This window comes from Microtus oregoni, unplaced genomic scaffold (assembly GCF_018167655.1).
Source record: "Microtus oregoni isolate MIOR12 unplaced genomic scaffold, Mior012 000043F_ref0000047, whole genome shotgun sequence".
Classification (NCBI taxonomy): Eukaryota; Metazoa; Chordata; class Mammalia; order Rodentia; family Cricetidae; genus Microtus; species Microtus oregoni.
Genome location: NW_024543210.1, coordinates 1,347,640 through 1,374,446, shown reverse-complemented (window position 1 = coordinate 1,374,446; position 26,807 = coordinate 1,347,640). Strand labels below are relative to the sequence as shown.

Below are 26,807 nucleotides of genomic sequence, written 5' to 3'. Positions count from 1 at the left end.
AAGACACTGGCCAATATCAAAAGGGTGTACAACAGGATTCTAACTAGAGAATCATGGGCTCCTTATGGCTCCTTGCTAAGAAAGTTTTAAATGGGGAAACCAAGGATTCTGCATGCTGGGAAAGGCTCAAGACCTTCCCAAATGCTCGGAAGTACCTAGATCTTCAGGAGAACCACAACTCTGCAAAAGCATAAGTTCTTTAAGATCCCTGAAACAGCAAAACACATCTAGCTATTTGTGTGTGCACATGTGCAGAGATCAGGGACAACTCGTTATAGGAGTTGGTTCTTCCATTCTACTGTACCATGTGGGTAACAAGTGTGTTTGTTGTCTAACCACCTCATCAGGCCTGTAATGGGTGGCTCTTGGCTAAGCCATGGCACCCAGATAGGTGCTCAACCAGTAGTCTAGGTGTTGCCAAGAAGACCTTTTTTTTTAAAAGATGAGATTAAAATTTAGTGGACTCTAAGTAAAACAGATGGGTAGGTCTCACGTAACCAGTGCATGGCCTTGATAAAAACTAGGTCACCCAGAAAGAGGGGACTAGAGCAGCCGGCCTTTACTTAAGCTCCTGGGTCTCCGTGCTGCAGCTTTCAGACTTGCTTGCCTTTATTAACACATAAGCCATACTGGAGAGCTGCTTTAGCAGCTAAGAACACTGGCTGCTCTTCTAGTGGACCCTCGTGGCAGCTAATAACTCTAGCTCCAGTTCCAGAGGCTCCAACACTCTCCTCTAGCCTTTGTGGGCACTGTGTGCATGTGGTGCACAGACACACATGCAGGGGTGCACACTAAAATCTAAAATAGAGAAAACCATATAGACCAATTCCTGAAGATCTTTCTTTTCCTCTCTCCCTCCCTCTTCCTCCTCTCTGCAGAACTTTCTTCACTACTCTATATAAATAAGCCCACATAATCTTGTCTCTCATGGCCTCTGTGTTGTTAATCTTGATGAGAAAAACATCTGAAACTACTCAAATTACTGACCTTTAAACTCAGGTTTAAGAAACAGGGTAGCTCTCTGAGAAACAGATTGCTGAAGTCCAGTTGCCATCCTCTATCATCCTTCAGATCCACCTCAGCTGGGCAAAGCCTATGACACGCATCCCTGCCTCCTCAGAGCATCATTCAGAGTGACTGAGGTTGACAAGAGGACACCTCTGTCACCAAACCGTCTAAGCATGTGCTGGAAACCCAGGGCAGAGAGGACATCAGCCTAAGGTGCTGATGGTGTAAGGGTTGGATGTGGTGTCCAGTCAGACACAGGGTGTAGTGCTGATCCCACTCCCGTACTGAGAGGCAGCAGAGTGGTGAAGGGCAGGCAGACTCTGGACCACGGTACAGCATTAGATGTTAAAGGAATGACAGTGATCTCAGGCAAGGTACAGACCGATGAACAAAATCGCCACAATCCCATTTCCATTGGAAATCCTACACTTTTCTATATCTAGAGCCATTAGCAATCATAGGCTCTGGTGAATACTCCTATACTATTGCAGTTTTTGTTCAGAGTATTTTCTATCTGTGAAATTTAGAATAGCAAATACTTTTGAAACTATAAGTTTGTAGCATTTTGTTCACGATTTTAGTTGTTGACACACATGCTCCCTATGCAGGCCGGGCTAGCCCCTGATTTACAAATCTCCTGCCTCCACCTCCTAAGTATTGGGATTCAGTATATACTAGCAGACCCACAACAACTGGCAGCTTTAGATGAAATGCTACTAGTAGTTTGGTTCACAGCCATCCACTCTTTCACATGCCTGGATTTTCTTGCCATAAAGGCGCTCACGCAGCTCGCTGATCCGCTTATCCATCATGGCCACTTCCATGTTGCGCTTGTTCAAGAGCTCCTTCTGCTGCTGGAGCTTGGAATTCTGTTCCTGGTTAAGTTGGTTACGAATCTGCCAAGTAGAGAATACAACTTACCAGTTGCATGAATTACATCTTATCATGTTTCTAGTAGGCAGGGTCCCACATCGGTTCCACACATGAATTGAGAAGCATATCTTTTCAGGGCCAGTCTGCTCTGGCCACAGCATGATGATTATCTATTTAGTTTAGACTCCATAAATCCAAATGACAAACACGTAAAGAGTAATCTCCACAAAGTGGACTAAAGCATTCTAAAAAGCAGTTAGTTAAGAGCTCACAGTAGCTGTGTGTGGTGGCACACATCTTTAACCCCAGCACTCAGGAGGCAAAGGCAGGCACATCTCTGAGTTCCAGGTGAGTAAGAGCTACACAGTGAGATAGTCTCCAAATTACAAAAAAAAAAAAAAAAAAAAAAAAGTCTCTGTCAATTCTAGAGTTTTGGAAGTTGTTTATAAATGCACTTCCTATTTATTTAGGTAATATTATATCCTTTTGGAGTCTTTGATGGATATATATATATATATATATATATTTTGAGAGAGAGAGAGAGAGATACACACCACACATATCTATATTTCAGTAAAGTAGACTCTTTAATAGGGTCATAGAATGTTATGAAATGTTATTTTAAGATGTGTTCCATTTGTTTATGCCATGGAATATATGTTTAATGATGCAAAGATGTGTTGCATTCTTTTCTATTGCATTTGTTTAACTCTATTAAGCTGTGTTACTTTGCCTTCCTAAAACACTTGATTGGTCTAATAAAGAGCTGAATGGCCAACAGCAAGGAAGGAGAAAGGATAGATGGGGCTGGCAGGCAGAGAGAATAAATAGAAGAGGAGGAGCGAGAAAAGGAGAAGGAGAGGAGGACACCAGGGGCAAGCCACCCAGCAATGCAGCCAGCCACAGAGAAAGAAGGAAAGAGAGATATAGAATAAAGAGGAAAATGATAGATGAGATAATTTAAGTTAGCAAGGCTGGCTACAAACAAGCCAAGCTAAGACCAGTCATGAAAAAGTAAGAATAAGTCTCAGTGTAGAAGCTGGGTGGTGGGCCCCGCAAAGAGTAAAAAAACCAACTACATTAGAATAAGAAGAGCAGCAAGGAACTAACAGTTTATATGACAACCTCAGACCTCTTGACTTGTATTTTCTGTTTCTTGTTGGTCTGTTCTGACTTAGTTTAGTTGTTCTGATCACAAGTTGTGGATGTTATAGAAGAGAGTTGCTTGAAACGACAATTTGTTATTTCTGCTTTAGAGAATACTCAATTCTAAGTTCTGATTTCTGGCAGAGCAAGCTCACAACCTAGCAGTGATCTAGAAGCAGAAGACTCTATGCCTTTTAATATTAGTGTGTTTTCTCAATAACAAGACCCCACCCTACTTGTTTTCCTACAAGGTGTTTTGGAAAACAGAATTTATGGGCAGGATGTTTGTCCTTTATTTTAATAAAGTGGAACTATTTCTAAAGTAAAAAATATATTTATGTTAAAAGGTAAATTTTTAGCCAGTTGTGGTGGTGCAGGCCTTTAGTTCTAGCACTAGAGGAAGAAGCAAGAGGATCTGTGAGTTCGAGGCCAGCCTGTCTATAGAGGGAGTTTCAGGACAGCCAGGGCTACACAGAAAAACCCATCTCAAAAAACAAAAACCCTCAAAACAAAACAAATAAAGAAAAAAAAAATCAAACTCTCATTTCCAGAGAGACGAAAGAAAGAAAAGGGAATGGAAGGGAGAAAAGAAAATGCTGCTCTGAGTCTGGATATGTTTGCATAGATGGCCCGCCACCTGCGGACAGGAATAGAACAGGGAAACCAGTACACAAGTAGCTTGTGAGTTTTAGTGCAGGAGACTAAACCCAGGGCCTTTAAATAATTTCAGGCAAGAACTCTACCACTGACCATCAGCTCCAGTTCTTTTTTTTTCTTTTTTTGAGATAGGATCTTGCTATGGACACAGGTTGGTCCTGAGTGCTTATGGAACAAAGACAGGATATACATCTTCAACTGTTCATCTCTTCACAGCACATGCAGGACCAGGGCCAACAGCACGCTATGAGGCCAAGCCTGGAGTCCTAGGGAGGCAGTCCTTGCAGCAGCTCTCAGAATCCAGGAGGCAAACCCCAGATCACTGAATGAGGAACTTTAACTATGGAAGTGAAAGCAAGGTTACAAAGATAGCCCTAAATTCAAAGTACAGCACTCACTTCACTGTGCTATAACTGATATATATTTTATTATTATTTGTTTATTTATATGTGTGTCCGTGCAAGTTTATGCCATGTTTGTATGGGTTCTTGCTGAAGCCAAAAGAGGGAGTGTTGGATCCCTGGACCTGGAAGTATAGGCTGTTGTGAGTCACCTGACCTGGGTACTGGGAATCAAACTCTGCTCTTCTGGAAGAGCAGCAAGTGCTCTTAACTACTGAGCCATTTCACCATCCTCTATAACTAATATTTTTTAAAAAACTAAATAGGTAAGACTAGACACCATTAGGATGTATCCCTTGTAGAAGACTAGGCAGTTATCTTGGTAATACACTCTTCATGAGGCTGTAACACTAGCACACATATCTGCACACTCACACATTCCTACTTGTGTATGTAAACAAGACAGGAGAAAACATACTAAAAAACTAACTGCAGACCAAAAAGCTACCTCACCAAAATAGTTTTACAACATATCTTTCCAAAAACATCCTTTCAAAACCGACACACTTAGTGGTTGCTTAAAAATGTAAAAGAATGGTAAGGTGGGCTGGAGACATGGTGCAGAGGTTAAGAGCACTGACTGCTCTTCCAGAGGTCCTGAGTTCAAGTCCCAGCAACCACATGGTGGCTCACAACCATCTATGAGATCTGGTGCCCTCTTCTGGCCCGCAGGTGCACATGCAGGCAGAACACTGTATACATAATAAAATCTTAAAAAAAAAAGAATGATAAGGTAAAGAGGGTAATATCAACAGTGGCTCAGTGATCCTGTCTGTAGTGGAATGTACTCATAAAATGATCCAGCACCTGTTTTAGCAAGAGCTAATTTAAAATAAGAAAATCACAAAACCTGTTGAATGGCAGGCAGATTTTGAGAGTGGGAATCTTTTTTTTAGGTTTATGTATTTTATGTATGAGTGTTTTTGCTTTCATGTATGTATGTGAATCATGTGTTTGCAATGCCTGTGAAACAGAAGAGGCCATCAGATTCCCTGGAAGTGGAGTTACAGAAGTTTGTGAGCCACCATGTGGTCTGAACTTGGGTCTTCTGCAAAAACTAAGCGTTTAAGAGCTCCGAGCCATCTCTCTAAGCCAGAGAAACGGACCCACTGAGTAAGGCCAAAGCCCCAGACCCAGGCAATTACCTGTAGTTCTTGGTATAGTCGTTTTAACTCCACCGCTGCTGGTCCTGTTAACTTGCCATTGTATGACTGGAACCCATTTAGTTTTCCTTTCTTTAAATCTTCTAGTTGCTGACTTAGCTGATCAACCCGTAAGATTGCAGTCTGAACTTCCTGCTTCTTTTCCTGAAACATGGCACTGAACCTTTCTATCTCAGCAGCTGTAATCACCAAAAAAGGAAAATGGTCATTTCATTTCTATACAGTACACTCAATTCTGGTTTTATTTAGTGCTAGATTTGGATTGAAGTGTATGCGTAAAAATAAAAGATAGTTTATGCATAACCCAAAATATGTTTTTTTTTCTCCCAAGAGCTATGGCTGGAGAAACCCTGCATCTCACATTTGCCAGGTGAGTGTCCAGCTCCAGAACACACCAACAGATTTTGAAATCCATGATGTGACTATTCACAAATAATTATGCTTGCATTAGTTAATAAATATTCTTTAGGGGCATAATACAAAAGCTAGTTTGGTCAAGGTACTTAATAATCTCAGAGAGCAAGATAAAAAGCTTTGTTATTAAGGCCTTATCCATCCTTGTAACATTAAACAGGCATTCGTTAAACTGACAAACAACAGTGGGCGGTGGCAGTGCACACTTTAATCCCAGCACTCAGGAGGCAGAGGCAGGCGGATCTCTGTGAGTTCGAGGCCAGCCTGGTCTACAAAGTAAGTTCTAGGACAATTACGACTGTTACACAGAGGAAACCCTGTCTTGAAAACAAAAAACAAAACAAAACAAAAACCCCAAAACACAAAACTGACAAACAACAAACCAAACCAAACCAAACCAAACAAAACAAAACAAAAAAAAACCAGAATTCACAGAGAATTAAAAGAAACACCTGCATGATGTAACTGATCATTTGTGGACACAAGGCCTTACTCCAGTCTTGTCCTCCGGCCTCTGACTCTCAAGGGCTGGGATTACAGGCTATATGGCCATCTTAATGCATGAATAAAATTTGAGTAATTCAACAAAACAGACTAACTCATTATAGCCCCTGGAGCTGCCTGACACCAATCCAAAGGGCTGATGTCATTACCATAACAGAAGGGGCCAGAGTTATTCCGAAACAAACTGTATGTCATAAATATGCAAAAATCACCATAGACTTATCAAAAACTTTTTAAGTTCAAGGAGACAGAAATGTTAACCTCCCGATTAACCAATACATATTATATACATTATTCAAATTATTATATTGTACCCTATAAAATACACAATTAAATTTATATTAAAAAAATAGAAAATTAATTTCAAACAATACCATATGAGAGCACAACCTTATTCAGATTTCATTAGGTTTTTTTTTGCAGAGAATTTACATAATTTGAAAAAAGTCAATTAACCCAATGAACTCTATCCTCTTTACTGCAGGGAACAGTAGTGTTAGAACATGCAAACCTCTATGGGTTTGTGACTGGGACTGCCAGGCACTGGCCTGTCTGACTAGACTTAGCCTGGGTGTGTGGGCACGTGGGCTGCAGGCACATACACAGATTGCCGTTCATAATTTTGCTGTAGTCAACTTGTCCTCTCATGGCACGAATCTTCTTCAACTTGTTTTCCTGGGCTTCAACTCGTTCTTTCAATTTCTGAAGTTTTTCGTTTTCAGAAATAGACTGCTGCTGGCGGCGCTCCTGTTGCTTTAGAAAATGTAAACGCTGTTCCTAACAAAGAATGAAAAAAAATTTAAACTTTGCAAATAGAAACTTTTGACCACCTTTATATATTACAGTATGAGTCAGTAGATTCTTAGGGCAGACCAGACTGCACGCACTGGTCTGTATATTCAGCTCATGCTAGTGCTTCTGAAGGAGGTCACAGTAAGGACTGTGTCTGTCCTATATTTTCCTGTGTGCCATCATATCTGTCAAGTCCCACCAGCCTTGCTTCCTGCTGGCTGTGCAGGGCTCCTGATGCTGCCCAGTACTTCCAAGGATTCCTCACTCCTCACTCCACTTCCTGGACAGCAGTGTTCTACATGGGGATCACTAGACGAATCTCCAATCTGTAACTCATACTAGGTCAACAAGGGACTCTTTGCTTTCCTCATGATTAGTGTCTTTAAATGGTGAAACATTTCATAATAGGACAATTCTAAAATAAAACGCTCAACAGTTTTCCTCCTACTCATGTGAGAACATACTTTAAAGGACAAGACTGGTGATTGAGTAACTCTCTCTACAGATTGGTCAATCAGGCCAGCCAGATGGGTAAAGACATGTTGAAATACCCAGGCTAGCTAAGGATAAAACAATTACATTTTTATTTATCAAGGAAGACCCCCTGAGAAATTTCTGATGGCCCATATGTCTGAGTTCTACATCCAGAACAGATTGATGCCAGTTAAGACATGATCATAATTCTAAATTTTCTTTAGGTACCCATAAGATTATCAGCATACCCAATCAGATGGAAGTAGCATGGGAAACTACACCCACATTCCCCAAAATATAGACTATAGATATTTTCCTTTGTTTAGAATGTTGGTTACAAGTTGGATAATGGCCAGGAGAAAAGCTAAACAAAGGATATTAGATTCAGAGTTCTTGTTTTAAAAAAAAGGGGGGGGGGAGTGCTGTCGAACAATGGTCATTTATCCAGTCATTTGTATTATTTTTAATAAAATGCTGATTGGCCAGTAGCCAGGCAGGAAGAATAGGCGGGGTGATGGCAACCAGGCAGGAAGTAGAGGCATGGCAATGAGAATGCTCAGTCCGCAGTTGTGACCCAGCCTCAGAGGAAGCAAGATGTGACTGCCTTGCCGAAAAAGGTACTAAGCCACGTGGCTAACATAGACAAGAATTATGGGCTAATATAAGTTATAAGAGTTAATAAGAAGCCTGAGCTATTAGGCCAATCAGTTTACAATTAATGTAGATCTCTGTGTATTTCTTTGGGACTTAATGACTGCAGGAACCGGGGAGGACAGAAACCTCGGTCAACAAAGGCATTTGTCACCAAGCCTGAACCTGAGCTCATCTCCTGGGACCCACATGGTGGAACAAGAGAACCAACTCCAAGAACTTGTTCTCTTCTTCACACCTGTGCCATGGCATACATGTCACCCACACATATACACCCAAACACACACAAGTAAAAGAAAAATCACAAAAAGAGAATAAGCCAAGCTAGAATGTTCAGAGGCTCTCTTTAAAGTAGATTCAGAATACTTTAAGACATTTCACATCATGAATAACCCCCATAAGCGGTGGGTGGTGGCTCTGATCTTTTCTAGTTGATTATCAAGTATAACTAAACCATGGTTTAGAAAACTTCCCTAGCCTACTTTATGGGGTTTTACATACAAAAGCAGGACTTGGGATGTATAAGGAGTCCTAACCATGTCCCAAACTATAATAACCCTAACACACTCAACGTGGAGTAGCATTTTTGAAGTCTGTTTGTTAACTCCCAGGGCTCTGCCTGAGCCTTCATCAGACTGCCAGTCTTCTCTAGGACAGAAAAACCAACTTTAGGCAGAGATCTCACCTAGGAACCTGGAAGTAACCATGGGAAGTATCTTTTCTTTCCACATCTGTCTGTCATTTGGTTAGAACCAACCATTTCCTACTCTGTGAATCAAAGGTTCTTGCTTTGATGCAACTCCAACACTATAAAGATTCAGGCACCTGTGCCACTACACAGCATGCAACACATAAACACTGCTCAGCACTTTCCTGGCACAGCCCCATGTCACCACCCACAAAGGCAACCTCAATCTGAAAGGCCAGTTGAAAAATACACATTCTGAATGCTGATTCTTTTTTAATGTACCTTGGCAACCAACATTTGCTGCTGATTTTCAATTTGCTGCTGTTGCCTGGCTGCCATATCTTGAAGTTCTGAGAGGGTAAGTTCAACGCGTGGATTCCCAGCCTATAGAGGACAAAAGTGATCATCAGTCTGTACTCACCTCTGCAATTACCTTTCTTAGTGTCAGAATTCACAGGAAGCTCGATTCTAGGTGGGTTCCCTAGGAGAATAAAACTTAGTTTTTCTTCACAAGAACTTCTATCTGGTGACCACTGGCATAGGAGGTCCTTCTGTCTATGTATTGCTTTCATTGGTTAAGAAAGGAACTGCTATGGGCCTATAGCAGAGCTGTAAGGAACAGAGCTAGAAAGGGAAACCTAAATGGATTGCTGAGAGGAAGAAGGCAGAGTCAGAGACACCATGGAGTCAACAGAGTTAGACATGCTGAAACTTTGCCAGTAAGCCACTACCACATGGTGATATACAGATGAATAGAAATGGGTTAAATTAATATAAGAGTTAGCCAATAAGAAGCTAGAGCTAATGGGTCAAACAGTGATTTAAGTAATACAGTTTCTGTGTGGTTATTTTGGTTCTGGGTGGCCAGGATGAACAAGAGGCTCTCCTTACAACAGACCACTTTTATTAAAGGTAAACAACAGGTCTAATTTTCTCTAAATACCATTTTTCTAATGCATAAACAGTATATTTAATGAACATATGTGACCATTTGTGGATGTGCATAACTTAAATTCTTCTGTTTTCAATAGGGGTTTAACAGGTGTATTTGACCAAATGGGGCTGCCAAATGTTTAAGGACAAACAACCAAAAAAAAAGGAGGAGGAGGAAGAGGAAAAGGAAGGAGGAAGAGGAAGAGGAGGAGAAGGAGGAGGAGGAGGAGAAGGAGAGAGGAGGAGGAGGAGGAGGAGGAGGAGGAGGAGGGAGAAAAGAAAAGTAAATAAGTAGGTAGAAGCAAGAAAAACCATTTCACTGTCATCTGCTCTAGAGGAGAAATATAAATAGAATCTAAAATGCAAATGTTCATTAAAAACCCTCTGCATGGCCCATCTATTACCCAACAGAGAATGGTGCATATGACTTGAACATAAAAAGGAAGAACTAGAGCATAATGTCTGGTCATGTGCCCTTTCCACACAAGTCTCAGAATCAGGCAGGTGCCAGGGCACTCCAACTGGCAGATGAGAAAGTGAGCAGAAGCAGACAGCCTGTGCTCTTCACCATGAACACAGAACAGGACTCACTAAGCCCCACCATGTGCACGCTGTACTCTGTCAGATGTGCTCCATGCACTCTGCAGTCTTCAAGTCTATACGCGGGTATGTGAGGACACTGGGAGAAGAGTCATAGGAACGATAAGGAACAAGCTGAAGGAGGTAGCTCATAACAGTTTCAGAGCTCCATTCTAATGGACTTGTCTTCCTCTGATCCCTTCAGTTGTAACTGGGCACCCTCTCAGATCCCCACTACCTACTTCCTACTTCTACTTTTACATATACACTTAGGATCCCTTTAAGTTCTGGCACCCTTTAACTTCTTACAATTATTTTTCTAACTTTTGAATTTAATTTTATGTATATGGGTGTTTTGCCTGCATGCATGTCTACATCCCAGGCATACCTGGTGCCCACTGAGGCAAGAAGAGTTACAGACAGTTATGAGCCACCATATGGGTGCTGGAATTGGATCTGGGTCCTCTGGAAGAGCAAGCTCTTAACTGCCATGCCATCTCTCTAGCTGCAGCCCATGCTCTACCAGCCCTGCCTCTTCCTTAACTCTTATGATTATTAAGCACACTCTACATTACAGCAAAACAGATGAACCAAGATTTGTTCAATAGTCTTAGCTCAACATTTTTTTCTTTTACCTAAAGATCCTGAAGGAGCAATGCAGAGCTGGGCCTCGTTTTAAAGTTAGATATTTTGCAATAATTAGTTAATTATTTAATTAGTACACATGCCATGGTGGCAGTCAGAGGGTGACTTAAAGAGGCAGCTCCCTCCTTCCACCATATCGATTTCAGGTCCTCAGGTTTGGCAGTAAGCACCTTTGCCCTCTAAGCCACATAAGCAGGGTCACCAATGGCTTTCTGACAGAAGTTGAGGGAGTTCATGCATGGTATTTTAAGCTTGGTCATAGGCCCTAAGGGGTAAGCTAATACAGTTGTCTTGCTAACTGGACGTGCTGTGACGATTACACTGTCCAGAGATCAGTTACAGAAGCTTAGTTTTGCAGTGGTAAATGGTGATTGTGGAGACTTATGACTGGCCCAATGCTGAGAATAAGTGACAGTTGAATGCCTGGCTATAAGTGGGATATCTGTTTCACCCCTTTCAAGGCTCAGGGAACATCCTGGAAGAAGAATGAGGAATAAAGACTGTAAGGGCTGGAGGATAGGGAGGATCTGTATGGAACACTGACCTGGGACATAACACGCTGCTGTGCTGGTGGCCTCACAGCAGCTGTGATTCCTTGTACACATACTGCATATAATTGGGCCTGTCAGCATTCTGTCACGGATGGGAAGGGTTCACCAGACTACATGACTTCCCGAAGAGTTACTGACAGTTAATGGCGAGGCAGCAGCCACTGGTAAATTGCCCATGCTCCTGAAATAACTCATTAGTGCTCTTATAACCAAACTTAATTAAATTCACTAGGTCATCAAAACAAACACAAAAGTAAAAGGGAGACTGGTTGGAAAAAGGAAGACTGGGGATGACAAGAATGAGCAAAGTCAGACAGGGTGGATCACACCTTTAACTTCAGCACTTGGGAGGGGTGTGTGTGTGTGTGTGTGTGTGTGTGTGTGTATACACCACATGCAGGTGGACCTCTGTGACTATGAGGCTAGCTGGGTCTACATAGTGATTTTCAGGCTAGTCAGGGCTACACTGTGTGATCTTTTCTCAAACAAAACAAGGAAGAAAAAAACGTGTTGCTCTGTCAAGCATGGTGGTGCATATGCTTGGGAAGCCAAGACAAGATCAGGATAGGTTCAGGCCTACCTCGGGCTGTTAAAATCCTGTTTCTAGCCAAGTGGTGATGATGGTGCATGACTTGAATCCCAGCACTTGGGAGCCAGAGGCAGGCAGATCTCTGTGAGTTGTGCCAGAGCAAGTTATAGGACAGCCAGGACTACAAAGAAAAAGAAAAACAAACAAACAAAAAAAGACAAGAGACAGAGGAAGGAGAGAGGAGAGTTTTAGAACAAGATCCTGTGCCAGGCAGTGGTGACACACGCCTTTAATTCTAGCACTTCAGAGGCAGAGACAGGTGGATCTCTGTGAATTTGAGGTCAGCCTGGTCTATAGAGGGAGTTCCAAGTCAGGCTCCAAAGCTACAGAGAAACCCTGTCTTGAAAAACAAACCAAACCTAAAGAAGATCCTGTTTCTGGGGCTGAGGAATAGTTCAATTGGTAGAATGCTTGCTTTATATGCACCAAGTCATGAATGCACCACAGAGAGAGGAAGTGTGGGAAGAACACCTTGTCTAAAAATATTCCGGCTTTATTGTCTATCATGTGTTTAGCTGTTCTCCGTAGGTATTAATGTACTAAAAGTAGACCAGTAGCACACTTCTGCTGACCTTAGCTCCTCTCCAGTCTCCACACACCCCCACTGTCAGGTGAAACATCCCCAAGCTCCCCTGTAGTGACTCAAATGAGACATGTCCCCATAAGTTCCTGTGTTTGAACTTGGTTTCCAGACTGTGGTGCTGCTTGAAGTGTTATGGGACATCACTTGAAGAAGTACAATACAAGCTTTAAGGTTTTATAGTTTGTACCCACTTTCTGCTTTTCTCTCTACTTCCTGTGCGTGATGAAATACGATCAGCCGGCCTCCTGCTTCTGCCACCATAACTTCCCTGCCTGTTGTCATGTCTCCCCCATAATGATAAACTCTATCCAAAAGAAAACCTTTTCTCCTCTTGAGTTGCTTTTGCAAGGGCATTCTTCATAGCAACAGAAGTAACTAATACAGGTCCCCAAAGCATCACCTCATTACACTAACAAGTTCCACTAAAAAGAAAGGTGATATTCTGGTATTAGAACTTCAGGCAGGAAAAACACATCAGTTTACTCAACTCAATCGTTCCTTCAACCTGGGACAATTCAGAGTGGCCTTTGGCAGAGTGTGGGTCTTCAGAACTTCTGCTTTACTGCACACATCTTCTAACCTCTTGGTTAGACTACTCTAGTACTGGCATCTGCAATCCTAAAGATCCTTTCTTGTCCTTTAAGCCACACATCTACCCACAAGATGAAATTGCCCGGGTAGAGTAGAATGTCATTCCAAAGCTATTCTGAAGAATGAGTCCCCTGCATCTTACATCCACCAGCCACCCCCTCTGAGGTGCTGCTTCCTCTCTGGCAAGTACAGCAGCTTGCACTACATGATATTCGGTGTGACAACTGTATGTATACACTGCTCCTTACAGAAACATGTTTTCCATGGCATCTTATATGTATGAAAACTGTACTGACGGACTAGGAGTTAAAACAGATTCCCTGACAGGCAGACAGATAGGAAGAGTGGTCAAGTCTAGATAATAGAGATAGTGAACTTCCGTAGACTCTGCCTATGGATTGGCCCTACAAGTTTGGGGCCAGACCAGGACGTTTTTACCACAAAGTTGTGGAACTACCAGCTTCCCTCAGAGACCCTGAAAATCCCCAGGCCTCAAGGAGAGACTGGGCTTCAGCTTCCCAAGTCCCCCTCTGCTTTCCTCTGTGCTCCTTACTTTCTTTAGCAGCTCCTGCTGTCTGCTGTGTCTGCGATCTGTTGCTATCCCTGCTACTACCTGTTGCATTTAGGATTTTCCCTGTCTTTTAATCTTTACCTGGCAGAGAAGACAAACCCAATCAAGATCTCTAGAATAACAGAAACCTGTCTCAAAACAGGATTTAATCTAAGCTTTCAGTGCAGTGAGCTCTAGTTGTCCCCACACTTGATGTACCTGCACTTTAGTTTCTAATTCTGCCACTACCAAGTCTACTGCTTCTTAGCCCACATCTCTGCAGCAGCCTCTGGTTGCTCTCTCTGGTGATCTCTGACAATGCCTTTGATGCAGTTAACTGAACAACAGCTTACTTTGGTTCCTTGTTCTATGTTTGATTGTAATTTTTACACAACTATGATTTGTTTATATTTCTGTCTCTAAAAACAACTTGTGAAATCCAATCAGAAGTTTAGGAATGACCTTCACCAAACATCTTGATTTAGTGTCTGTAAAGATAAAACAACATATGATTGGTCATGCCTTTAATCCCAGTACTCGGGAGGCAGAGATGGGTGGATCTCTGAGTTCAAGACCAGCATGGTCTTAAAGAGTGAGTTCCAGAAAAGGTTACAAACCTACAGAGAAACTCTGTCTCAAAAACAAAAAAAAAAAAAACCAACCAAACAAACAAACAAAACCCCCAAAAAGAATAAAGCAAGAAATTCTAACCTTGACAGGCAATCTCAAAAGACTCTGGAGTAATTCTTTAAACTGCACATTTTATACATTTTTCTGTATGGATAGCTCACAATAAAAAAAAGAAATAAAAGAGGGGCTGAAGAGATGGCTCAGAAGTTGGGAGCACTTCTTCTTGCAGAAAACCTGGATTCAATTCCCAACACTCACATAGTAGCTCACAACTGTCTGTAACTCTGGTTCTAGATGCCCTCTTCTGGAATCCACGGGCACCAGGCACACATGAGTTGTACAGACATACATGCATGCAAAGCACTCATTTGCATAAAATAAGCAGCATGCGTGCAAGAGAGAGAGAGGGGGAGGAAAGGAGGGAGGGAGGAGGAAGGGAGGGAGGAGGGAGGGAGGGAGGGAGGGAGTCAAGCATGGTGACATACACCTTTAATCCCAGCAGGCAGATCTCTATGAGTCTTAAGCCTGTCAGGCCTACAAAGAAAATTCTAGGTCTAGGCAGACCCTGCCTTAAAAAACTAGTTTGTGGCCGGGCGGTGGTGGCGCACGCCTTTAATCCCAGCACTCGGGAGGCAGAGGCAGGCGGATCTCTGTGAGTTCGAGACCAGCCTGGTCTACAAGAGCTAGTTCCAGGACAGTCTCCAAAACCACTGAGAAACCCTGTCTCGAAAAACCAAAAAAAAAGAAAAACCAAAAAAAAAAAAAAACTAGTTTGTGGGGCTGGAGAGATGGCTCAGTGGTTAAGAGCACTGACTGCTCTTCCAGAGGTCCTGAGTTCAATTCCCAGTAACCACATGGTGGCTCACAAACACCTGTAATGCCCTCTTCTGGCCTTCAGGCATACATGGAGGCAGAATGTTATATACATAATAAATAAATAAATCTTAAAAAAAAACTAGTTTGTGTTGATTCTAAGGAGAACCATATGCAGAGTACCAGGGTGAGTGACTGTTTCCAAGAGCATGACTGACAGGACTCATGGTAACCATCTAAATGCAAGATAAAACGTTTATTTTAAAATGTTGTTAATTTACTTTATGTATATGGATGCTTTGCCATTCTTAAAAGCTCCACTGAGCAAAGAGAGCAATCAACAGAAGACAGAAACCTTGGCAATGAAAGAACACCAAAGCTACCATCTGCCCTCAGGCGTTGCCCATTTTGGATGTGGCTCTCTAGCAGCTGCTGTGTCATTCACATACAAGTCTACACAGAGATCTGCTTCTTTCTCTGGTGGTGTTTATATGGCAGATTGACATTTAAGTTCCAAGCTGCCAAACTCCTTTGCAGATTACAGAGTTTACACCCACCAATGCATCAGAGTTCCTGCCTCTCTTCTCCCCGACAGAAGTTGCTATATCAATCTTTTAGCTTCAGGTTTTTCAATGATTTTAGTTTGTATTCTCCTGAACATTAATGATGCTGAACACAATTCCATGTACTTAATAGGACATTCACGTATCTCCTTTGGTGGAGTATGTCCAATTTTTAAAAACAGGGGTTATTTTCCCCCTAACTTAGAAGCTATTTGTAATTTATACCCACTAGTAGCAAAGAGAAAATCAGTCTTCTCCAATGAAGTCTCACTTGGTATATCAACAACACTCCAGGGCAGGTCATGCCCAGGAGCAGTTGGAAAACACAAAATAATGCCATGGGTTTTCTTGTGGAATTTTTGTATTACTGTTTTTTGTTTGTTTTGTTGGTGTTTTGAGAGAGAAAGAGAAAGAGAGAGAGGGAGAAAGAACAAAGCTGGTGGGTATGATCTAGAAGGAAAACATGATCAAAATATTGCATGAGAATTTTAAATAAAAAAAGAAAATGGGTTATTTTTTATTCACTTTTCAGAGTTCTTTATATATTCTGTAGACAAATTATTCATCAAGCGTATGATTCTCAAGTATTTCCTTCCAGACTTTGTCTCTTTTTTCTTAATGAATATTAAGACAACTTGATATATACTAAGAAATCAAACACATAGGGCTGAAGCCAAATTCATTGGCTGAAAGATGTCTCTCATTAAAGGATGCAGAACACAACACACAGCAAAGGAGAACAAAACACAACCGGTATCCCATCGAGGTCCAAAAGAAAAAGAGGAGAATAATAAAATATGTAGAGAACTTTCTAGTATTATATATAGATGCTAATTCTCAGAATCAGTGAGTCTGACAAAGTCAAAATAAATTTATACAGTCTCACTCATAAATTGAGGATTATTTATTCCTAGATTCTTTAAATCTCAAATACCACTAAATGAAAGAGATTTCTGATTTCCTATAACACAAAACACAAAGCAGGTCTAAGAGGAGCATACAGCACCTGTGCAGAAACAGCAAGGGACAATATGGCATCTGAGACAGAACTGACCTTGGATGGGCATCCCAGTCACATCACAGAGTTGTCACAGGGACTTGTGACATGAACTGCTGGCAAGGGGATGAAGTAACAGCCTTCTACACAGGCAGACTAAACAAAAGCTTTTTAGAAGCAGGTAAATCCTGGGCTTCCCCTGCCCTCCACATCCCTGCTACAGTAGCTAAAGTCTAGAATTTTTTTCTAGGTAACTGTTTATCTGACAAGCATAGCTGAGTCCGTTGTACCACATGAAAAGTGAAGATTGAGAGACCACATTAGTAGTTACGTCCAAAAGTCAGTCTTAACATTTGTATTCAAGTGATCAAAAGCATCAGGACAAGTTAGCTGGTGAAAGGCTAGTGTTTTTATCAAATGGTGCTGGAAGAACTGGAGGTAGGTGTGTAGGTGTGTGTGTGTCTGTGTGTGTCTATGTCTCTGTGTGCAAAAAAAATGAATTTGGATTTCTACTTTATAACACACACAAAATCAACTCAAAGTAGACCATAGACCTAAATATGAGCTAAACCTGTAACATTTAGAAGAAATGAGGTGGAATCTACTGGTCTTGGCAGCATGCTGGACATATAGCAATAAAGTAGGAGCTGGTGTTCTTGACAAGGCTGGCTGAGTAGACAAGACAAAGGCTTCCAGGACTCTATCAAAGAACATTTTTTGATGGACTGTGTCCTTTCAAAGCAGTAAACATCTCAGTGAGCACTTCTACTGAATCAAAGAACCTAAGATCTTTGGAATTCCACACAGAGTCAGCCAAGTGTCTTTACAGAAGTCAAGCGACCGCCTAAACCAGACTGTCTGGTTGACCCATAGTTTGTAGAGAGCAGAACCTCCCAAGCCCTTGCTTGAGCAGTTGCTAATGGGCATGACTCACATCAGTTCAGCATCCTGTTGTATCCCTCATACTGCTGCTTGATATGCTTTTCTGGTTCCAGCTCACAAGGCAGAACATTTACTATGCAATTGTTCTATCCAGGACAGACACAGAAGTAATAGGGAAAATATTTTTAACATCTTGTTAATTTTAAAATGCATGTAAAAGTGCTTTGGAGACAATAAAGTGCTTTACAAGGCAATGCATTAGAGGATTAAATGCCAGGTGTGTATGCTATAAAAGATACTAAAACATCTTTGATGTGATGCTGTTGGCAGCTGGTCCTCAAGACTGGATCTCAGGCTCCCTCTAATTACAAGCTCTTATAGAAGGTAAAAACATACTTTAAAAAAAGGTTTATTTGATGTGTCTGAGTGTTTTGTCTGCCTCTACGTCTGTGTACCCACATGAATGCAGTTATCTCAGAGGTCATAAGGGGGTGTCAGATCCCCTGGAACTGGAGTTACAGCTGGTTGTAACCCTCCACGTGGGTGCTGGGAACTGAATCCAGGTCATCTGAAGGAAAAGACTGTGCTTTCCTCTACTGAGTCATCTCTCCAGCCCCATAAACACACTTTAAATTTTAGTCTCAGGTCTAAATTTTGTTGCTCTTAACATTAACAATTTTATCAAGGAAGAAAAAAGATCACAGACCTATCAAAACTAGCCTTCTTCCTTTACAATATGTAAGAATATTGCTGAGCATCCATCTATCGTTCATCCTCCTCAGCTTTACTATACCTCTATTCAACATATTTATGTCACCATGCCTGCAGTTCAGGTAATGGGAAATCTTAGAACTCAAAAGGATTTCTGGGGCTATTCAGATATCTCAACAGATTAGAATGCTTGCCACCAAGCCTGACAACCTGAGTTCAATCCCTGAGACCCACATGGTGGAAGCAGAGAAACTGACTCCCCAAGTTATCCCCTGGCATCCACATGTTCATTGTAGCACATACAAGAACACATACAAAAATATAAAATAAAGTGTAAGGACCTGAGTTTGAATCCTCAGAAGTCACATAAACTGACCTATGCAGAGCTAGCTGTAATCCCATGGTTCCTACAAAGGGAAAGGCCCAGTCTTGATTTCTCTGCCTCCAATTTTGGATCAGGATGCAAGCTCTTAGCTAATGCTCTAGTGCCATACCTGTCTGCCTGCTGCCATGCTCCCTACCATGGTGGTGATGGATTTAACCTCTAAAACTATAAGCAAGCCTTAATTTAAATACTTTCTTTATAAATTGCTTTCATTATGGTGTCTCTTCACAGCAACAGAAAAGCAACTAAGACAGGCTCTATGGTTACTATCTATAAAACTTATGAATACTATTATTAACTATTATTAACTCTGTCTCCATCCCTTCTTTCTCCTTCCTTCCCTCCCTTCCCTGTGTCTCAGGCAGGTTCTCTATATGCAGACCATACTAACCTCAAACTCACAGAGATACATCTTTTCTGCCTCTCAATGCCTTGTGTACCACCATGCCTGGCTTCTTTCTTCCTGTCTGTCTGTCTGTCTGTCTGTCTGTCTGTCTACCTACCTACCTACCTACCTACCTACCTATCTGTCTCTTTAGTTTTTCAAGACAGGGTTTCTCTATGTAACAGTCCTGGCTGTCCTGTAACTCACTCTGTAGATCAGGGTGACCTTAAACTAACAGAGATCCATCTGCCTCTGCCTCACAAGTGCTGGGATTAAAGGCATGTGCCACCACCACCTGGCAATCTCTCTCTCTCTCTCTCTCTCTCTCTCTCTCTCTCTCTCTCCCCCCCCCCCCCCAGAGTATCGTCTATCCTAGATGGCCTTGAACTCTTTATATATAGTCAAGGATGACCCTGAACTAATGACCCTCCTGTCTTCACCTCCCCAGTGCTGAAGTTACAGGCATATACCACTATTCTTGGTTCGTGAGGCAGTGGACATGGAATCCAGAACCTCATACATGCTGGGAAATCCCTGTAACAACTGAATTACAATACTGATCACTCTGTAGACAAAGTATAAAACAGTAATTAGAACTAGACAAAAGTATATGAATTTCATCAACCTTGACAAAATAAGGTATATGCTGCTTAATATTTAAAAAGAGGGGAGATAAAAGAAGGGGTAGGTTAGTATCTTTCTTTTACAAAGATGGAGGTCATGTGATTCAAAGAAGGTCAAAGAAGCATAGATTTGGGACTGGAGAAATGACTCATCAATTAAAAGCACTTGTTGCTCTTTCACAGGACCTGGGTTTAGATCCCAGCACAACAGCTATCAATTGTCTAAATCTTTAGTTTTAGGGGATCCAAAGCCCTCTTCTGGCCTCCATGGGCATTAGTCATGGTGTACATACATGCCTACATGCAGACAAATCACTTGCATACATAAGATAAAAATAAGTCTTCAGAAGAGGAAGAGGTGCAATGGCAATTCATATTAGGTCTCCCTTATCCAAAAGTTCAAAATCCAACATTTTTGAGTTCTAATCTTACTTTTGAATTAGAGATAGTCAACCAATGACATTTGTGTAGTATTTCCAATCTGAAAAACTTGAATAAGTGATCCTTAACCTGTACATTCACAGAGGTAAAACAAAAGCAGTAGATCATTAATAAGCTGGGAAGTTGAGAGGCAGATGTAGCCAGTGTGAAGTCATGCAGCCAGTATACAGCCTCTCCCTCCAGACCCCACACTCTTACCAGCATCTAACTAGACCAAACACTTGCCCAAGGTGAAATTAGTCTAATTAGTTGCAGAGTAGGGAAGAACTAAACTAATCTGCTAGTCTTATAATTATTTGGAAAGTCATGACTAAAATTTCAAAAGGAAAAAAGACCAGGTTAAAAATTTTCATATCTACTTGTCCTTTCCAGTATGCCAGCATTCCTAAAAAGGAAGCCTTCCATGTTTCCTTGACCATAGCATGTAACCTAACTCCAATGCTACACAGAGTGCTGAAGGAATTTCTCTTACGGCAACTGCTCAGACATGCACACCTTCCAACAACTTTGTTATTCAATCCTGACAAAGTGGTCAGAACATTAACACTGAAGAAATAAAACCAGCCTGTCTGGTCAATTCTTTGTTTCAGTGCTGGGAAGGTGGACTTCTGTACTTACTGACCAGATAGCCCAGCATACCTGGAAAGTTACAGGCCAGTTAGATCCCAGGTTAAAACAAGGTGTACAGGTCCTGAGAGACAATACTGCAGTTGTCCTCTGGCTCCTACAACAGGGGTTCTCAACCTTCTTAATGCTGCGACCTTTAATACAGTTCCTTATTTTATGGTGACCCTCAACATAACTATAATTTTGCTACTGTTATGAATCATAATGTAAGAATCTATATGAGACCCACGGGTTGAGAACCACTGCTCTGCAGACTCACAGACTCAGGTACACATGCTTACACATGCTCACTAATACAAGTACACCTGTATGGACAAGTACTCTATCATACCAAAAAAATATCAATTTATGCTGTGGGACAATGATCTCATACCCTGTAAAGATTTATTAGCTGTATTTTAATAAAACACTGATTGGCCAGTAGCCAGGCAGGAAGTTGAGGAGGGGCAATGAGAACAGGAGAATTCTGGGAAGAGGAAAGGCACTGTCTGCATTTGTGACTCAGAAGCAGAAGAAGCAAGATGAGAATGCATTGCTGATAAAAGGTATCAAGCCACGTGGCTAAAATAGACAATAATAATGGGCTAATTTAAGATGTAAGAATTAGTTAATAATAAGCCTAAGCTAATAGGGCAACCAGTTTATAATTAATGTAGACCTCTGTGTTTCTTTGGGACTGAACTGTGGAATTGGGCAGGACAGAAATCTCAGGCAACAAATTTAGTTCACATGACTTACCCCATTTTCTGTGCGTTTTTCTCCAGGTACATTTATTACATTTCTTTGAGTTCTCTGTTCTTGAGTCTGACGGCCACCTAAAGAGATGAGAAGATCAAGCTTACTGATATAGTTCATCCAAACTCTTAACTGGATTTAGGAACACCTTGAAAATACCCATGTGTGCCTATGAAGGGGGCTTCCAAAAAGGTGGGAAGGCCCACCCTAAATGTGTGTACCACTGGGCCATGGCTTGGGTTCTGGACTGAATAAAAAGAGGTAGAGAGTTCATGTTCTGTGTCCTGCCATCACAGCCAGGCAGAGCAGTCTCCCAACCACGTCTATTTAAACTGTAAACCAAAGGAAACTTTGCCAGCTATTTTTTTCCTAGATTTTTTTATATTTTTCATACATGAGTACTGAACTTAATTATTTCCAGTTTTTAAAAAACTTTATTATTATCATCATTATTATTGTTTTTGAGACAAGGTCTTGCTATTGAGCCAGGAACTTGCTTGCAGACTCACAGAGATCCTCCTGTATGTGTCATCACACCCAACTCTTTATTTTTAGTTGTATATATATGTGTCTGTGTGTGGGTTTATGCACATAAGGGCAGTACTCAGAGAGGCCCTAAGAGGGCACTGGATGCCCTGGAACTGGAGTTACACAATGTTGTTAGCTGGGTGCTAGGAACTGAACTCAAGGCTTCTGTAAAGGCAGTATGTGCTGTTAACCACTAAGATGTCTTTCTAGCTCTCAAAAGATCTTTGTCTTTTAATTTTTTAAAATTATTTATTTGTGTGTGTGTGCGCACGCGCGCGTGCACACTCACAGAGGCCAGAAGAGGGTATTTGATCCCCTGGAGCTGGAGTTTCTAGTAGTTGTGAGCCACCTGATATTCACGCTAGGAACTGAACTCAGGTCCTCTGGAAGAGGAACAAGCACTGCTGAGCCATCTCTTTGGCTCTTATCTGTTTTTTTTCCCCCACAGAAATGAAAAAAAAATTAACAAATATAATTACCAACCCTTCAACTTTTTCACTTATTTGCATATTTATTGAGCATAAATGTAAAATATCAAAGACTTAGTACAGTTAAGAATGTTTTGTAATCAGTTTTTTGTTTGATTTTATTTTTTGAGACAGGCTTTCTTTCTCTGTGTAACTCTAGCTGTCCTGGAACTTGCTCTGTAGACCAAGCTGGCCTCAAACTCACAGAGATCTGCCTGCCTCTGCCTCCTGAGTTCTGGGATTAAAGGCGTGCACCACCACTGCCCAGAGCAGTGCGCAATCAGTCTTTTCATGTGTTGCTGCTCGCTCTCTCTCACTCACACTCTCTCTCTCTCTCACACACACACACCATAATCTATCTCAAACATGAAATTTAGAATCAAGCATGAAATTGACTAGCTTTCAAAGTGTTTTAACTGGGGGCTGGAGAGATGGCTCTGTGGTTATGAGCACTGGCTGCTCTTCTAGAAGGCCAGGGTTCAATTCCCCAGTACCCCCACAACCTTCTGTAACTACAGGTACTAAGGGATCTGACACCTTTCTGGTTCTGAGAGCACCAGGCATGTATGTGGTGCACACTCACACATGAAGGCACCAGGCACATAAGTGGTGCACAGACAGACATGCTGGCAAAACACTTCCCTTATACACAAAATAAAATAAATTTTATTTACTGCCAGGTATGGTGGTGCACACCTTTAATTCAACACTCAGAGGCAGAGGCAGGTAGATCTCTGTAAATTTAAGGCCAGTCTAGTCTACAAAGTGAGGCCAAGAACAGCTAGAGTTACACAGAGAAACTCTGCCTTGAAAAATACACAAAAAAGAAAGCTAAGAAGTCCCTAGGCAAAAGGCATATAAAGAGAAACAGGTTAAATTAATTAAGTTATAAGAGCTAGTGGGAAAAGCATAAGATAAGGGTAAGCATTCATGATTAATAATAAGTGTCTGTGTCAGGATCTGGGAGCTGGTTGGTGGCCCAAAAGAAGGCCTGCTACAGGTCTACAATTAACAACACCCCCTGCCTGTTCCCTTCTGCCCAGGCTAACATGCCCAGCTTTTCACAAGTCCTTCCAAAGCTGTTTCACACACAGAAACCATTAGTATAATACAGTCACTCTTGTCTGAGTCACACCAAAGGCAGTTCCAGTATGGTATGGACACTGCTAGGCAACCAGCTTCCTCTACTGGACACATTTCTAGGCCAGGGCACAGAATTTCTTCTGTATTAGAGCTGCAGAGCCCTCCACCACACAGATATCCTGTATTTCACGGTCCCACTTCTTTATGGGCACTTATAGTGCTCCCACCAGCAGGAGCTGATGAGCCACACTGTTGGCCCCTTATTTTGTACAGGTTCAGTAACAGACTGAATGTAGACCTTCTACAAGAACTGATGGGTTAAAAGGCTTTGTGCTTTTGTATTTAAGATTTATTCATTTAATGTGTGTTTTGCCTGCATGGATGTGCTATATGTGTTTCATGCCTAAGGAGGTCAGAAGGTGTCATCAGATCCCCTTGAACTGGAGTTAAGAGATAGTTATAAACCAAAACCACTATCTGGGTGCTCAGAATCAAACTCAGGTTCCCTGCAAGAACAGCCAGTGCTCTTAACTGGTAAAAACCATTTCTTTCTGGCCCAGTTTTATGCTTTTATTTATGTATATATGTTTGTATGCATTTATGTATATATGTTTGTATGTATGTACATATTTATTTATATTGAGACAGGGTCTCTTGCTTTTCTATCAAACACTTTTTTTCTTATAAAATTCTAAGACTTCTTACATGGAAATAAAAATATACCCACCCTGTGAGTTATTCATGTAGTCAGGATGCTTACAGGCCATCAGTTCTTCTTTTTCTTTCTTTTTTCTTGTTTATTTTTAAAACTGGAACTCACTATGTAGCATTGACTGGCTTGGAGCTCAGAGATCTATCTGTCTCCGCCTCCTGAATGCTGAGATTAAAGGTGTGTACCATCATGCCTGGCTTTGTTTTTGTTTTAAATAGCATACTAACTGGTCTTGTCTTTGGTAGCATGATGTTACACTGAGAAAGGCTTGTTCCACTCTAAAATCAGAATTTTTCTTATAGCCTTTTCCCTTATTATTTTAAGGTTTTATTTTAAATTCCTGATGTTTGACCTATGTGGTGTTTACTAGAATTAATCTCTTCACACGTTGCATGTTTACACATTATCGTATCTGGGAATGCATTATCTTACCAACTTGGTGTCCTGAAAGAAAGCAAGAGCCTGTGCCTATGGGTTGTAACATACTCATATCTGCAACTGCAGAGGTCAAAGGCACAAGAAATATACATTCTCTCTCCCGGCAATTTTGAGTGAAGGAAGAAAATGTGTGAATAATTTTTATAAAATTAACTAGTATGATAAAAGTTAATATGTGAATGAAGAAAACATTTATCTACCTTGTTCACTGTTCTCAGCTGGAGAATCCTCATGTCGAAGAAAAAATTTCACTTCTTCTCTGCGAGGTCCCCACTTCTGCAGGTGCTCATACATCATATGGTCATAGGGGATGGGGCGTTCTAGGAGAAAGACTACAGTTTACTCCAGAAACAATACAAGGACACTAGTCAAAGCAGGAATGCACAAACACACATACTGGAATCCAAGAACATTACAAGCGCCATATTTTGTTAATGAACACAAGTAAAATGAATGAGAAATCAAAAACAATAAGGCAACATACAAACACAGTACTACATGTCAAAGTAAATTTCCAGTGTCCAATAGGGAACAATGAAAACATGTCTTTAAATTTAGTTACTTATTAAAAAGCAGTATACTTTGCATCCTTCAAAGAAATGAAACAAACTAGCTATATTATTTTATTTATTAAAATACTACACATGGCAATAGATGTCCAAAGGTTCACTACAGTTCCTGCAGAGGCATCCAAATTATTATTAAGTGTTGATCTCTGCAAGTGCTGGCAGTTTAAATTCTATTTCAAATATTTTTTTAGAATATTAGATTGATTTATTTTATTGTAAGTGTTTTGCCTGCATGTATGTCTTTGTACCACATATGTGCATGCCCTCAGAGGCCAGAAGAGGGCATCAGATCTGGAACTGAATTTACTGGCAGTTGTGTTACACCATGTGAGTGCTGGGAATTGAACTGACTCCTCTTGAAGAGCAGCCAGTAAGTACTCTTAACTGCTAAGCCATCTTTCCAGCCACTCAAATACTTTTTAAAGAAGCAAATCTTATTAACAGAATGTTCTTTTATTAATCCTTTAACTGGTAAAGAACACTAACATTGCTGTTACATTTTCCTGTTTATAATGTGTTCTACTTCCCTTCTCTATAACAGTATTAGAATTCTATAATAGTAATAGAAGTGCTATTTCAGGTACTTCTGAGACAACTAAAAAGCAAACAATAATAGAAGCAATGAACACTTACTTCCTAAAACATAAAGAACAAATATACATTTTTGGATCTTTGGATTTTAAATTTTATTTATTTATTTACTTACTTAGAGACAAATCTCACCATGTAGCTTTGGCTGGCCTAAAAATTCACTATGTAAATCAGCCTCCCTCAACTTGAGTGGTGGTGGTGGTGGTGGTGGTGTTGGCAGTGCACACCTTTAATGACAGCACTCAGGAGGTAGGAGACAGGTTGATCTCTATAAGTTCAAGACCAGCCTGGTCTATAGATCAAGTTCCAGGACAGACAAGGCTATACAGTGAAACCCTGTCTCAAAATACCAACCCCTGCCCCTCCCCCCCCCAATCCACCTGCCTCGGCCTTCTAAGTGCTTAGATTATTATTTCTGCTCTGCTGGAAACTGAACCTAGAGACTCACATATTCTAGACTACTACTGTGCCTGTGTGCATACATGTGTGTAGCCCAGAGCACAGCCTTGAGTGTCATTCTCTGTGCACTGGCTATATTATTTTTGTTGTTGTTTTTATGAGATAGGGTCTCTATGATGATGATGATGATGAGATAAGGTTTCTCCCTGGTCTAGAGCTTGCCCAATAGGCTAGGTTAATAAGCCAGTGAGCCAGGGACCTGTGACCACACCATGATCACAAACACAAACTATTATACCAGGAGCTGTCCATTTTTCTTTGTTTTGTTTTGTTTTTGTCTGTTTGAAACAGGGTCTCATTGTTTTCTTTCTATTGGAACAAACAGCCCTGGATGGCCCACCACTGTGTAGATAAGGATGGTCTTAAACCTACATCA

General features: G+C 41.2%; 1 protein-coding gene across 4 annotated transcripts in view; it reads right to left on the bottom strand.

Annotated features, from left to right (window-relative positions):
- The window catches only part of Ppp1r13b (protein phosphatase 1 regulatory subunit 13B), a 74,288-nt gene that overhangs the window by 11,719 nt on the left and 35,762 nt on the right, over nucleotides 1–26,807 (bottom strand). For 2 of the 4 annotated variants that reach the window (XM_041633136.1, XM_041633138.1), the window contains exons 3-8: nucleotides 25,013–25,132; nucleotides 21,588–21,664; nucleotides 9,054–9,155; nucleotides 6,769–6,943; nucleotides 5,231–5,427; nucleotides 1,764–1,904 (exon numbers count right to left, since the gene is read on the bottom strand). In XM_041633136.1, coding sequence (XP_041489070.1) covers nucleotides 1,764–1,904; nucleotides 5,231–5,427; nucleotides 6,769–6,943; nucleotides 9,054–9,155; nucleotides 21,588–21,664; nucleotides 25,013–25,132 — 812 coding nt within the window. Of the gene's footprint in view, nucleotides 1–1,763; nucleotides 1,905–5,230; nucleotides 5,428–6,768; nucleotides 6,944–9,053; nucleotides 9,156–9,192; nucleotides 9,253–21,587; nucleotides 21,665–25,012; nucleotides 25,133–26,807 lie in introns of those variants that run through there. The other 2 variants (XM_041633139.1, XM_041633137.1) reach the window with 2 other exon arrangements.